This window comes from Oncorhynchus clarkii, chromosome 18 (assembly GCF_045791955.1).
Source record: "Oncorhynchus clarkii lewisi isolate Uvic-CL-2024 chromosome 18, UVic_Ocla_1.0, whole genome shotgun sequence".
Classification (NCBI taxonomy): domain Eukaryota; kingdom Metazoa; phylum Chordata; class Actinopteri; order Salmoniformes; family Salmonidae; genus Oncorhynchus; species Oncorhynchus clarkii.
The window spans coordinates 35,455,644-35,472,106 of NC_092164.1; the positions used below are offsets into that span (position 1 = coordinate 35,455,644).

The following is a 16,463-nucleotide window of genomic DNA, read 5'->3' on the forward strand; positions in this document are numbered from 1 at the left end:
GAACCCATGGAACATTTTGAAGAGGTTCTGAAAACTTTGTACCTAATATCTAAGTCCAGGCACTGGCTGGTATGGTAGATCAGGTCTGATATTTTACTAAGCCTTGGCACTGAGGATGAATTATTGGAGACAGCCATGAGGCTTCAACTGTCTCTGCAGGACATCCTGGGTCTGGAGTCAGGGCAGTCGGCCCTCATTCCAGCCAGCCACCCATTCAACTCCTGTTTGTTTGGAGGCTCTCCTTGAAATGTTCCTCCCATTAGGACTGTGCAGTCGCCTCAAAAGGACAGCGAGAAATGAGCATGTCAGTGGCATTTGCATTTCAAATCAAAATGGATTCCATCCGACACGGTTCCCTAAAGCCTCCTCCCCTGTTGAATAAGAGTGCCCTTGTTGTTTCTCTCTGTTATGGGAGCGCTACGGGACACTGGACATGGCTATCTGGCTGCGCCAGGTTTACAGTTGGTGTTTAGCACATAGATGGGTGTTAACAGAATGCATTAGTAAAGATTAACGGGCTCGCAGGACCGGTGCATTAATGCGTCTGAGCACGCCAAAGACTTTTTGACCTGCGCTAATTAAAGATCCACCAAATCTCTTTCGGTCTCGTCTGGCCGGGCTTTACATCTGACCTGTACTATATTTATCCCATGCCATTGATTACTGTTGGTTTGCCCTTTGCTGAATGACGCGTTGTCGGTCTTTGTTTGATGATGTGTTGTCAGGGTTTAGGGCTTTGGACAGTGTGCCTGCCACCGCTGCCTTGGAGAACCAAACTACAGAATATTTTTGAAAGAGTCTTCAAATCAAATGTTATTTGTCACATACACATGGTTAGCAGATGTTAATGCGAGTGTAGCGAAATGCTTGTGCTTCTAGTTCCTTTCAATCATGACATCATGGTTGTCTTCTGGATCCAAATTAGAAGACGCAGGAAGCTGTATTCTAAACACGGCTAGGATTAAGGATAATAATGTAGCTATTTTACAAAACACAAAAGGTGAAAATGTCTTTGTACAAGTGAACCAAATCTGAATTGGAGGCAATTTTCCTACATGCTAAGAAGGAGAGCAAAATAGTAAAAAAAATAGCTGTGCCTTAGAGAGCAATTATTGGTTATATAGTATTTCCCTACGGTACGGTGTAACTAGACAGAGAACTAAAGTACTTCCTGTTTTTATAAAACTGTTCCTATGACAACCACTACTCTGCTGAATATTCATGAGTGCGCCATCAGGGACTTTAAATGCAGTACCATTGAATAAAAGAGAAAGGTTTACACATGACCACAGCATTCAAATGAGAGGTGTTATTTTGAAAGCCCCTAACAAATTTCTATCCATTTCATTACGGAAGTTCCTCAAAATGCCTTTGGAATCTGGGAGATTTCTCATGAAAACATTACGAGATTATTAGGTATAATTTGTGGTCCCTAACACACCCTGATTAGAGTGCAAGATGTACACCCGGCAGCTGATTCAGTGTTGCATAGAATCAAGCCATGGAAAAACAATGGAAACACCAGACATTAAAGTACATTCTTCTGCTTCGTGGAGCACAGTACAGGTTTCAATTAGGAGCTTTTTAGAACTGATAAAACGGGCTCGTAAATATGAGTGAGCACAGATGTGTTAAATGCACCGTGTCGTTTTCCAGAGCAATCTTGGGAGAGAGATGGAAAAAGTTAAACTGACGTCATGCCTTCATATATCCCCCATTCTTTGGATAACACCCCACAGATGGAGCACATTCCCACTCAGATCCTTGTCTATACAGCAGAACAGAGCCAAAAGGGACAAGGAGAGGCCTCCAAGCAACGTTTGATTTAGCAGGCAGCAGATATACAAAACGGCAGACCAACAAGCTTGACCACAAACTATGAAACTGTGAACCAACAAAGAGTTCTGTAAATTCTGAATTCTGGTGTGGCGTGCGTGTGCCCAAGTCTGAGCAAGGAGTTGGAGAGTGTTGTTCAAAGTTCCAGTTGTGACTGAATTCACTTGAGAGTAATTCCGTGGCACCTAAAATATGATTTGAGGGTGAAAGGAGGCCCAGATTAAAGAATGTCCACCCAGATGTATTCCTCTTTACTGAACCTGGAAAACCAAGGAGATGTCCTTCCTTTAAATGTGGCAACGGTAAAAACACAATTTTACACAATCACAGAGTGCATTTGTTAAGTATTCGGACCCCTCGACTTTTCCCACATTTTGTTACTTTATAGCCTTATTCAAAAATGCATGGGGAAAAAAACTCAAATCTACACACACACACACACACACACACACACAATACCCCATAATGACAAAGCAAACATTTTTGCACATTAAAAATAAACAACTGAAATATCACATTGCCATAAGTATTCAGACTCTTTACTCAGTACTTTGTTGAAGCACCTTTGGCAGCGATTACAGCCTTGAGTCTTCTTTGGGTAGGACGCTACAAGCTTGGCACATTTGTATTTGGGGAGTTCCCTGCAGATCCTCTCAAGCTCTGTCAGGTTGGATGGGGAGGGTTGCTGCACAGTTTATTCATGTCTATCCCTATGTTTCACCATAGGGATGGTGCCAGGTTTCTTCCAGACGTGACGCTTGGCATTCAGGCTAAAGATTTCAATCTTGGTTTCATCAGACCAGATAATGTTGTTTCTCATGGTCTGGGTCCTTTAGGTGCCTTTTGGCAAACGCCAAGCGTGCTGTCATGTGCCTTTTACTGAGGTGTGGCTTCCGTCTGGCCACTCTAACATAAAGGCCTGATTGGTGGAGTCCTGCAGAGATGGTTGTCCTGGAAGGATCTCCCATCTCCACAGAGGAACTCTGTCAGAGAGACCATCGGGTTCTTGGTCACCTCCCTGACCAAGGCCCTTCTCCCCCGATTGCTCAGTCTGGCCAGGCGGCCAGCTCCAGAGTCCACGGTGTTCTTGAGGACCTTCAAGGCTGCAGAAACTGTACATTTTTACCTCACTCAACACAAATGTGTTTTTACTCATCTAAAATCATTGGCAGATCATTTAGCTATTTAAAAAAATGTATTTTTAAATGTATTTATCATTTCAAGATATTTTACCTTAAGGCTTGCTCAGATTTCACTACTTGCAGTGAAGTATCTAGTGCATTGGATGACAGTAAGGCTCTATTTAATCTGTATTGCTGAAGCTTTACAGATTGAAAGATATGTAAAAGGTCATTTCTTTCTGACTGAGCCGACACATGCAGCGTTTACCGCTAATGCGGGAACATTGCCTTTAAATTTCTATCACGCTGCAATGCTGAACATCCGCGATATGGATTGAATAAAGCCCTGAGTCTAAATAGCTTTCAAAACAACATGAGATAATAGCATGCAATCGATTGTTGGTCATACATTTTTCATTTCAATGAGGGAAAGCACAAATTGCTTTTTGACACAATATTGCCGTTATTACTTTTGGCAACCCAGATTTCTTGGGGATAGTATCAGGCAGATCTGTGATGCTGTGCTCAAGCCAAACACTTAACTCTCATTACTGTCCTAACTAGCCCAATCCAGTGCCATTCTGCTCGGCACATGGGTCTGCCCCCCCCCCCTCAGACGGACTCACGCGTTCCCCCGCAGTAAAGCACCAGATAGAGGGAGATTTGTTCGCCAAAAGGGAAACCAAATTCACACTGTTCTCTTCCATGAAAAAGTGTCACCAGGCTGCATGCAGGGTAGTAAATGAAACAAGCAAAGAAAACAGGGTTTTCCCCTCTTCTCTTCGTCACAACCACAGAACCTCCACCGCAATCCACTGAAGGAACTTTCCATTTGCTATGCTAATCAAGAGAGTGCGGAGAGACTGCTTTATAAGCAAAAGCTGCTATGAGTTACTGTTTTCAACAAAAACTTGACATCCATGTTGAGAAAGATGAGGGGTCACTAGTTTGTCAAATTGTGGCTCTTTACTGCCCCTGCCACATGCATGGTGGAAGGTGCCAAAGTTAAACCACTGTCCATGTGCTGCCTCTCCCCAATGTGTTTTCCCCATTCCTAGAAGGCTGGACTGACTGTCTTTTAGAAACACACAACCTCAGCCTCATGAAAGAATCCCTTCCACCCAGTCATGAGGCGTGAGGGGGAGAAGCTGTTCCTTTCAAACAAACACACATACGTCCTGCAGATGTTCGCGACGCCGACACAAACACTCGCTTCTTGAGTGTCCACAAAGCAGAGTGTGTTGCTGCATCGCTCTGTTCTTTAAATAAAAAAAATAAAAAGCATTTGCCTTCATTCTTTTCAGCTGTCTTAAAGGGAATATTCATGCAACTGTTCTCAGCGCAACTCAAATAGACAGCGGTAATGACAAGCAGAATCTTAGCTTCGGGGTTGCGTCGACAAATCAGGGCTGCGTGGCTGATGACGAAGCAAGAGCACAAGGGATGGACGCCTTCCTTCAGAGGCCCAAGGAGCCTCGGCCTGTAGAATCCATTAGAGATTACATAATGTTTGTCAGATAGGGAGCAAATGAATACACCCCCGGAAGGGGCATGAAGTAGATGCTGCACACAGCAAGACATGACTATTCCCACTGGTCACTTTAATAATGTTGACATACTTTTTTACCCACTTCACATGTATATAGTATATTCTAGTCATGGCTCATCTTATATAACCACTGCTGTACACACCTTTTCTATTCACATTCAGTCCACACACACCATTCACATACATATATGTATATTCCAGGCTCTGGTCTGGAAGCTAAATTCCTGCAATTCTATCCATTTTGCCATGGAGTTTTGTAGTGTGTAATTAAATACTGTATTCTATTATTACTACAGTTTATTGCACTTTAGTTACACTGCTTACACACACCACATATTGATTTATTTCCTGGATTCTTCGAAAAAACTGTATCTACTGCTGTACATATCATTCTTAGTATATATTGTGTAAATTGATATGGTATATATATGTAAAGATATGCAATCTAGTATTACAGTTAGTGCTATTTAGGTGAATAAAATTCATTCCGACATTTCAACATTTCTTGTAAAAAAAAATATTATTTGTATTTGTGTACTTGTTGACATTTTACTGCATTGTTAGGAGCTAGTAACATAAGCAATTAGCTGCACCCGCTATAACATCTGCTAAACTGTGTACACGACCAATAAACGTTGATTTGATTTGTGGTAGGTTTATAAAAACACGGTCCACAAACTTAGCCCTGGTTTCTATGTGGCTGTATGTACCTAAAAGGCTTGCTCCCAGATAAAGACTAGAATGTTCAAGATGGTATGGGAGGCTAAGGAAAGTGAATATTTTGCCCACTGCAGACACACATTTTATTTATTTATCATGCCTTAAATTAGAGATGATGCTCTTCTTAAATAGCTTACTTTTATAAAAGAAGGATGGATAAAGGCCTCCTCTACTCACCTTAAAAGAGCCTGGTCCTAAAATTGCACAATAGCAGCGTGTACAAATATTCCGGTCAAAATGTTCAAAAAAAAAAGTTGCAAGAATCTACAGGAATATCGATAAAGTTGTTCAAAAATTGTATAACTAGGAAATAAAAAAAAGGCCTCGCATCTGTGGTTCTGAGCCTGCTAGCGAATGCAGTTTGTGTATCGATGTTGTTACCCTCTTCTTTATGCCGAAGCCAAACAGCCTCAGGTGATGAGCTGTCAGGAGTGTGGGGTATTGCAGCGGTCAGTTAGCAGCTTGTGCTACTCGGGCACACCATTACTTAAATCAGTGAACAAAAAAAACAAACGGCCAACAAATGAAACTCTGATGTGCTGTGTAGTACATCTCCCCTGACCCCCTTGATTTCGTGTTATTTAAGGGCACGGGATAATAAAGCACACAATACACATTCATAAGCACATCATAAACATTTCTTTACAGCTACATAGCATTATTACAACTTAATGTAAGCATTCATGCATTTATGGTGTGCTTATAGATGTGTAATGCTTCATGATATACAGTTTGTAAACAATCACCTATTTTGTTGGATGCAAAGTCCCTCTAAGTGTATAGAATGGAATTTCAGTGGTTCCCCACTCATTGTCCTTGAGTGTCCCAAGATTCCAAGGCCATTTCGGAGTTATTCCTTTGAGGTCCTGCATTGCATGACACTAAGGGCTCTACTTAATTTGTATTGCTGAAGCGTTACAGATTGAAAGATAGAAATGTAAAAGGTCATTTCTGATTGAGCCGACACATGCAGCGTTTACCGCTAACGCGGGAACATTGCCTTTACATTTCTACCACGCTGCAATGCTGAACATCCGCGACATGGAGTGAATAAAGCCTGGAGTCTAAATACATTTCAAAAAATCAACATGAGATAATAGCATGCAATCGATTGTTGGATCATACATTTCAGTGTAACTAAAAAGTAGTGCGCAATACACTGAAAAGGGTGGTGGGAAGGGAATCTTGCCCTGGAGGCAGCTCTCCAGAGTGGCCACTAGCTGGCACAGTTATAAAGTCATAAAACCTTATTTGAAACCTAACCCTAAACCTTAACCACACTGCTAACCCTAATGCCTAACACTAACCTTACATTTAGACCAAAAAGCTCATTTTGGTTTTCATGAATTTTTTACGATATCTGACTCGTTTCAAGAAACTAGGTGTATGTCGTGTGTCACTACTTCACAGGCGAGCCATTTGAACGTAAATAGTTTATCTAAATATGTTTTTTGGAAGAAATGTCTTCTGGAACATGTGAACGTTCATGTGCTTTAATAACAAACGTGTATGCCATTTGTAAATACGATCTCAATTGTCAAATTATGAGTCTAGTTGGTTTAGCTACAGCAAAATACAGGAACCTTCACGCTAACCATGATTGGCTGGACATGCCGAGAGATGAGTTTGGATTGGTCTGCCATATAACATGAGCTGCTCAGTATGTGTAGGTAATCCTTTCTAACGCAGCTTTTCTGAAAGAGATCACAAAGAAATGCAAAAGTGTTACTAATCCTCTCCACTTTCTGGAGGACCGAGTTTTGAAATCAGCGGAATGTCCGGTGGAAGCAGAGTTTGATCGCTAAGGAGATGGAGAAAATTGTGGCATTTGACTGCAAATATGTGGAGGGAGTCGTAAGAGAACACACAGAAGGATGTTGTATAAAACACCTGTCTTCGGATTACATCTTCAAACTAGGGGCAACGATGGCATCCGTGACAGAGAGGGAAAAGCGTTCATCCATGTATACAGGTAAGAGAGTCTACCTCACTACAATTTGTCAGAAAGTAATTTTGATTGCAAGTTAAAGAGTACTGTTAGCTAGCTAGCTAATATTAGCTGGCTGGCTCGTTAACTAACGTTATGTGTATGATCTGTGTAGTAATATTATTCGTATATCAGAGCCATTTGCATTGCTAGTTATAGCTTGAACCTAGTTGGTTAGATTTAGCTACCTGGAGATTCATACATTGTGAGTTGGGATTTTGGTTAATTGTTTAGCTAACTAGCCACTATACAAGTAACCATTTCACTGTACCTTTTACACCTGTGCATGTGACAAATAAATGTAGATTCTATTGGATATAATGTGTTTACCAGAGACGGTAATGTGAAGAACAACATGAACTGCATCAAAGTTAAATTAGGTTATAACGTTAGGCCAACGAGACAGTGTCCAAGTTCTAAAATTGCTTTAATTTCGTCACATTCATAACCGTAATCTATATTCTGTAATTATCTTATTTAAATTGTAAATAATGATCTAGCTGTGAGTTTATTTTCCTGTAATAAGACGCTGTCAGCTATATGATATGGTCATTATTTGAACTGGCTATCCGGCTAACATAACGTTAGCTAGCTAACAAGCTAAAAAAGAACCAAAGCATTTTTTTAAAAGTTTATTTTAGTTGCCTGGTTAGCTAGATTGACATATACTAAATATATTTTTTTGTGTTAATACTTTTTCATAATGACAAGTTTGATGTCGGACGAGAATAGAATGTTCAAAGGGCCTCCCGAGTGGCGCAGCTGTCTAAGGCACATCATCGCAGTGCTCGAGGCGTCACTACAGATCCGGGTTCTATCCCGGGCTGTGTCACAGCCGTCCCCGTCCGGGTGACCCATGAGGCAGCGCACAATTGGCCCAGCGTCGTCTGGATTAGGGGAGGGTTTGGCCAGCCGAGATGGCCTTGTCCCATTGCGCTCTAGCGACTCCTATGGCGGGCCGGGTGCATGCAAGCTGACACGGTCGCCAGCTGGATGATGTTTCCTCCGACACATTGGTGCGGCTGGCTTCCGGGTTAAGCAAACAGTGTATCAAGTAGCAGTGCAGCTTTGGGGAGAAAAAGGGGTAAAAAGTAATTTCAAAAAACAAAATATAAAACAATTGAATATTCATGATGTCAGTGTGACAACTGTCTAGAGACATGTCAATATACGTACCATAAACAAGCCTTTCAGTCTTGAAATATTTGGTTGTTTAGTACACTACCGTACTCATTCTGTTTAGCACATGGCCTCACATGTGAATCCTTAAAGAGATGGGTGGGGCCAAGGCTTAAGAGGGTGTGAACGATGCTGAATGGATGTAGACAAAGAGCTCTCCAGTAGGTGTAACAAAATATTCAAGAGCCTTTTTCTCAAAAGTGGGGTTACAAGTTAATCAACATTCAAAGCAGAATTACTTACCTAATGTTCCTCAACTGTAAGGTATGATATAACATTTTCTAGCTATGAGTCTCAAGTTTTATCAGAAATACCATTTCAAATTTGACTACATAAGACTGTAGCAAGCCGGTCGGTCACTTTTGGCCAATTTTGACTTTCCAGCCGGCACATCTAGCGGAAATCTCTAAGTTCTACCTCCAGGGCAAGATTCATGACAATAAACGTCAACCTTCTAATTAACACATCGATTTTTCTGGTGGTTATCAGCCAAACCACTTGATGGCCATGCCAACATTGAGAATCAATGCCACGTGACGAGTTTCATTGTGGCGGATATCTACGCCCCTCACTGCAAGAAGGGAAATACAGATTGAGAGAGAAGTGATACTGATAGGGGAGGGGGGTTATGATATAGAACCATATATGGTTGACTAGAAATTAATGTGTGTGTAACGTCTGCTTCCAACTCACACCCTCAAACACCTAGATCCCCTGAACGCACCTCACTCTCCAGATCCCAATCATCTGAATTCTAATCACCTGTTCACACACCTGTATGTCATTATCACACACTATTTAGTTCAGTTCTTTGCACCCCATCACGGAGTTATTGGTTGTTTTGTGGCACACGTCTTTCGGAGCTCTGTGTTTTCCCGTAATTTACTCCTCCCGTTTATGATAGTGAGGCAGGCAAAAACTAACGACGCCTTTTGCCTATTCCCTGCCTGTACTTTAGCCTATCGGATTTCCTGTTATCTACCTATTGTCTGATCTCCCGGACTACGTTACTAGCCTGTTCCCTGCCTGTACTGTTGCCATTTTGGACCCCTGTGTATGACCTTCAGCCTGCCCCTGGATCCAGCGACATGTCTCCTCATGTGGTCCTTTGCGATAAACACCTGCTGCGCCCTGCGCTTGAAACCAGCTCTCTGTCTCCCCTCGTGTTCATTACAGTGTGAGCAGTTGGGCCTGTAGTTGTCATGCCCACACAACCATGAATCATAACTGGGTTAGGCTACATGCAACCCAAAGGGTCAAAGAAAATGACAGGTTGGGAGGCTCTCTTCACAATTGCCTGATCACAACATTGTTTGGAACAACAAAAATGCACAGTAACATGACCACTTGTGTTTTTTCTGAGCTTTGAGCTTCTCCCCAATCACATCCAAGGGAGTGACACCTTTGAGTCAAGCAGACATAAGGGCTTCAGGTTAAGGCTCGTCTATTAAAAAAACGTGCAGTCTGGGAGTGACCTCATGCCAAACTATGACTCATTAAAAAACACTGATGTCTGAATCAGCTAATTGGACAACCATTCATAGAGGAGCGGAGCCAAGTGACAAGTCTGTAAGCCACAGAGAAAACAGCGGGACACTTGGAATAAGAGTTCAGTTACAGCACCAACTACATGAGACACAAATGCTCACTGATATCCATGCTGGCATTTTAGCCAATGTATGGGATAAACAGTGTGCCCCAATTGAATGACTAAACATGATATAGAAACAACATAATCGCATAATAGTAAGTTTGGACTTTATCATTTAAAGCATACTATACATATTTCTAATAGGTTGGACAATAATGCTGCTTTTCGACTAACACCAGTGTTACACGAGTGTATAGACCTTTATATAGGGAAATTGTTTTCATAGCTAATGGTGACAGTGAGGACCTGTGAAGAGCAGAATCAACCTCTGCATAATCAAAACAGTTGCTTTCTGAAGTGTTAAAGTTCACAATTAGCCATTGTTATGTAAACGAAAGCTGAAAAGTACCAGTGGCCTGGCGTTTGGCCCCTTAGTAAGAGGTCCACCAGAGCCAATGGCATAGTGACTCGGGTGAGGCCCGTGTAGATGGAGACAGAAACGTCTGAATCTTTTAGGAAACACTGGGGGGTACATCCTGTAATGGAAATGCGTCAAGCAACTTATTCAGCCCTCACTAAAGTGAATGCAAACATCACAGTATCTTGTTGGGTTGCCTGGAGTTATGTCTGACTCAGATAACCAAGCAGTAAACCGAGCTGAGCAGCGCAACATAACATAGCATAGGGATAGGACTATAGCTAGGTTACTTTCCCGGTTAAGTTTATGAACAGGTCCATAGCCGCGGGTCAGTATTTTTGGGGGTGGGCGGTGGGCAGTTCAGCTTAGCCTATTGAATGGCAAAGTTGGGTGTGTCGAAATACACCCACCAGTTGAAGCTCGTTTACTGTACTTCTGAACATTTTTAAAACACAAAAAATCCTATTTGGAGAACAGCAAAAACAAACAAAAATGTCCCCCAATGATTATCACCACAATATTAGGTTTATATTAGGTTTAAAGGGTCTGTGGAATGTCGTCTACAATGTACGACTCAACCTCATCATACACAGGCTACATTTACTCATTTAGCCTACTTATGGAACAGTGCATACATATACCGTGCAACATGAAATAGATGCATAACACACACTATCAAGGCCCACTTCAAATGCCGACATCAATGTGAAGGTAACCAGAGCGAAAAACAGCTGACGGCAAAATGAAAACTATGCCAGATGCATCGAAATAAAAAGGCATACGTCGAAGGTATTACTTAGGCTTTCAACAGACCAGGACGCATAAAGACAAAAGAAACTCGACCAAGGAATCGACACATTAAGGACACACCCGTGATTCAGCAACGCTGAATCGACAACGCCTCGGTACAGGCAGGCGTAGTGGAGCTCCGTGGAGTGTCGCTGAATGAACAGCGTCTCTGTCTAGTAGGCAGCTGGAATTAGGCTATTCAGTTTGTGGGCAATTAGACATTTTCTGGGCACAGTTGAGTAGCCTACAATGCTTATCTGAAAATCATAACTGGCACCCAGACCTTTAGAAATTGTAGGATCAATTGTAAATTGCCACTCCTATGAAAAAGGATGCAGACCCCCTGCTATAGGCTATATGAAGTCACCCTTGGGGAACAGTGCATGCAGTGTACTATGACAGTGTCATTGTTTTGTGCGCTACCCAGCAAAAGTGTTCCTTATGTGTGCACCCAGCTCATTTTTTGTATTTGCCTGTCTGCATTATTCACCAAGTAAGGGAAACATTCTGCGAATATTGAAGCATTGCATCAAGGAATGAGGCAGCACTGAGAATATTGAAACATTTTTGAGCAACCTAGTAGCCAACATTGGAAATGTTTCACCGGGCCAGCTTGTCTCTGTCTGATATTGTGTTGCCTACGCAGCATCTGGGTGCTCATTATATACACACACACACACAAAAACAGCCCTACATCCACACTATATCTAAATAACTTTGTAATATTTTATGATTTGCCAACAAGATTGATTTGTTAGAATATCAAAGGTTTTAATTCAGGAAGATGGACAGGCAAGACTGATATAGTGTGAGGTAGAAATGTATTACACCAGAAACAGGTAGATTACAGGTAGGGATGCAGGTGGACTACAGGTAGGGCTGCAGGTAAGCTACAGGTAGGGCTGCAGGTAGGCTACAGGTAGGGCTGCAGGTAGGCTACGGGTAGGGCTGCAGGTAGGCTATGGGTAGGGCTGCAGGTAGGCTACGGGTAGGGCTGCAGGTAGGCTACGGGTAGGGCTGCAGGTAGGTTACAGGTAGGGCTGCAGGTGGACTACAGGTAGGGCTGCAGGTGGACTACAGGTAGGGATGCAGGTGGACTACAGGTAGGGATGCAGGTGGACTACAGGTAGGGATGCAGGTGGACTACAGGTAGGGATGCAGGTGGACTACAGGTAGGGATGCAGGTGGACTACAGGCAGGGATGCAGGTGGACTACAGGCAGGGATGCAGGTGGACTACAGGCAGGGATGCAGGTGGACTACAGGCAGGGATGCAGGTGGACTACAGGCAGGGATGCAGGTAGGCTACAGGTAGGGATGCAGGTAGGTTACAGGTAGGGCTGCAGGTGGACTACAGGTAGGGCTGCAGGTGGACTACAGGTAGGGATGCAGGTGGACTACAGGTGGACTACAGGTAGGGATGCAGGTGGACTACAGGCAGGGATGCAGGTGGACTACAGGCAGGGATGCAGGTAGGCTACAGGTAGGGATGCAGGTAGGGCTGCAGGTGGACTACAGGTAGGGCTGCAGGTGGACTACAGGTAGGGCTGCAGGTGGACTACAGGTGGGCTACAGGTAGGGATGCAGGTGGACTACAGGCAGGGATGCAGGTGGACTACAGGCAGGGATGCAGGTAGGCTACAGGTAGGGATGCAGGTAGGCTACAGGTAGGGATGCAGGTTTAGATGCAGGAAGAGGATGATGATGATGTTGGCATACAGCAAGAAGTTAAACAGTTAACCTTAATGATTACCTAGTTGGGCTATCTCAATTATCATTCTGTCAATGCATGACAATGCAAATGTGTTATAGCCTACAATTGTTATTGTCTTTGATGCCAAAAACATGACATGTATTTTGGGGAAATGCTCTAAGTAGAAAATTGTTCAGTTGTTTATTTTCATACCAATAGACCTACACTAAACCAAAATTGCACTAGCCTACTGGGAGACTAAATAAAAAATAACAATTAGGCTTACAGCTATCACAGCCTGTATCGTAATAGAAATAAAACAGCTTTTGGTTTCAAATGGTCACCAAAAAGGAGGGCTCCCCACCTCCCAATTCCCAATTAATCAACCCCTGGCTATAAGAAAACCAAATTCAAAGCAATCGGTGCAATGCCTAAACAGCTGACAGGCAAAGCAAATGTCACTCTCTCTGCCCTCTGCTTTCTAAAAGTGACAGAAAAGGTGCACTACTTTTCCAATACTTTCATGAAAAAATTACCCCCCCCCCCAATTTGTGTGTGTGTGTGTGTGTGTGTGTGTGTGTGTGTGTGTGTGTGTGTGTGTGTGTGTGTGTGTGTGTGTATATATATATATATATATATATATATATATATATATATATATATATACATATAGTACCAGTCAAAAGTTGACACACCTACTCAAAGGTTTTTCTTTACTTTCACTGTTTTCTAAATTGCAGAAAAAGAGTGAAGAACTCCAAACTATGAAGTCTACATATTTAAAGATTCTTCAATGTAACCACCCTTTGCCTTGATGACAGCTTTGCACACGCTTGGCATTCTCTCAACCAGCTTCACATGGAATTATTTTCCAACAGTCTTGAAGGAGTTCCCACATATGCTAAGCACTTTTTGGCTGCTTTTCCTTCACTCTACGGTCCAGCTCACCCCAAACCATTTCAATTGGGTTGAGATTGTATGATTGTGGAAGCCAAGTCATCTGATGCGGCACTCCATCACTCTCCTTATTGGTCAAATAGCCCTTACAAAGCCTGGAGGTGTGTTGGGTCATTGCCCTGTTGAAAAACAAATGATAGTCCCACTAAGCCCAAACCAGATGTGATGGTGTATCGCTGCAGAATGCTGTGGTAGCCATGTTTGTGTGCCTTGAATTCTAAATAAATCATTGAGTGTCACCAGCAAAGCACCCCCCCCCCCACCACACCTCCTCCTCCATGCCTCACGGTGAGAACCACACATGCGGAGATCATCCGTTCACCTATTCTGCATCTCACAAAGACATGGCGGTTGGAACCAAATATCTCAAATTCATCAAACCAAAGGACAGATTTTCACCAGTCTAATGTCCATTGCTTGTGTTTCTTGACCCAAGCAAGTCTTCTTTTTATTGGTGGCCTTTAGTAATGGTTTCTTTGCAGCAATTTGACCATGAAGGCTTGATTCACGCAGCCTCCTCTGAACAGTTGATGTTGAAATGTGTCGGTTACTTGAATTATGTGAAGCATTTATTTGGGCTGCGATTTCTGAGGCTGGTAACTCTAAGGAACGTATCCTCTGCAGCAGAGGTAACTCTGAGTCTTCCTTTCCAGTGGAGGTCCTCATGAGAGCCAGTTTCATCATAGTGCTTGATGGATTTTGCAACTGCACTTGAAGAAATGTTCCAAGTTCTTGAAATGTTCTGTGTTGACTGACCATGTCTTAAAGTAATGGACTTGTTTCTCTTTGCTTATTTGAGCTGTTCTTTCCATAATATGGACTTTGTCTTTTACCAAATAGGGCTATCTTCTGTATACCACCCCTACCTTGTCACAACACAACTTCCACAAATTAACTTTTAACACCTATTAATTGACTACCTCATGAAGCTGGTTGAGAGAATGCCTAGAGTGCAAAGCTGTCAAGGCAAAGGGAGTGTACTTTGAAGAATCTCAAACATGTATTTTGATTTGTTTAACACTTTTCTGGTTACTACATGATTCCATGTGTTATTTCATAGTATTGATGTCTTCACTATTATTCTACAATGTAGAAAATAGTAAAAATAAAGAAGAACCCTGCAATGAGTTGTTGTATCCAAACTTTTGAATGGTACTGTGTGTGTGTGTGTGTGTGTGTGTGTGTGTATATATATATATACACACACAGTACCATTCAAAAGTTTGGATATAACAACAAATATATATCACACACACACATACATACACATTATTTTCAGGTGGTGCTGCAGAACCATCCGCACCCCTACTTCCCATGGCTATGAATAGGCTAGGCAATTTGGATAGGCTACATGCAGCAAAAGTGTTTATTTGCATTTCACAATAAGATAGAATTAATGGCCAATTCATAGGTTAACGACAAAAGCCGCATAAATGGAACCAGACTGGGGTTTATTACCCCCAAAGACCAAATGATAACAGATAGCTTATAAGCACTGATTTGTAAAACTATGCTAGTTGACATTTCCATACAGAAAGGGTTCCTCTATTTTTGACCAGCAACCTGCCACGTACATCGAAATGATAGTTTAGGAGATAAAATACTAAGTACTGACATTAAACTAAAACTCTAAAAACAATGTGTATCTGTTCAAAGCAAACTCTGAACGCTGAAACATTGTCAACATCGACATGCAAGTACAGTAACGTTATGGTTCCCAGACCAAGAAAAACAATTAAAAATATTATTGACTATAGTTTTTAAAAAATACCTCTGGCCGAAACTGAATTGACATTGCTCTTAAGTTATATGATAGGCTACAACGTGTCAAATTCAGGACAAGAATAGGCTACATTTATAATTGCTCCGAGTACTCTAACGTTACAATGCAACAATCAAGAAAAAGTGGAGTGGTCAAAGATTCGAAGTTGTTCGTTTTCCCGGCTACCCCCTCAAACAAATCGACATGGTTCGCTTTTAAAACTTACCCTTTCCCCCGATAGAAAGGCTGTTATGCCGAGGGTCAAAATTATCCAAATGTTCCTCATTATTCCTTCAATAAAATGTGTCGATACGGCAAAAACATACAAAATCTTTCTCCTTCTCCTTCTCTCCCTTTCCTCTTCTGTTTGTGACTAACCCCCTCTCCCCTTTGCACCCTCGCGTTTCTCTACTCTAGAATGGAATCCCACCGGATACGTGTTGCGTTTTGTTATTCCTCCACGCACTTTTTCGTACAAAAAAAAAATGTAGTTCGAGTCAAATTGCTGCGTAGGACACTTGACTTGGATGTTTCACAGTTGAATCCGGACTTAATTATACCCTGTATTCACTTGAGTGTAGTAGAAACGCAAGTCAGATGTTCCGCTATAACGCGCTAAGATTCGGCCATGTCACACGTTACACAAACTCAACCGCATTGCTGTATGCAGAGAGACTCGGCAAGAAAATACAGGTCATATGAGGGAGAGCTCGTCCAATGATTGACAGTAACTCCGACCATATGGGAGCATTGTTCAAGCCAAGAGCTTCGCCTCTCTGTACATCATACAGTATCAACGGACTGCCATCAAATGAATTGCCATCAAATCAACTGTCCTGTTGCTTGCATCTACATTTATTTT

General features: G+C 42.2%; 1 protein-coding gene across 1 annotated transcript in view; it reads right to left on the reverse strand.

Annotated features, from left to right (window-relative positions):
* The window catches only part of LOC139373389 (syndecan-2-A-like), a 34,879-nt gene extending 18,416 nt beyond the window's left edge, over positions 1-16,463 (reverse strand). Inside the window, exon 1 of the mRNA XM_071113837.1 lies at positions 15,828-16,463. Within this exon, the coding sequence (XP_070969938.1) occupies positions 15,828-15,887 (60 nt within the window). The 5' untranslated portion in view covers positions 15,888-16,463. The remainder of the gene's footprint in view (positions 1-15,827) is intronic.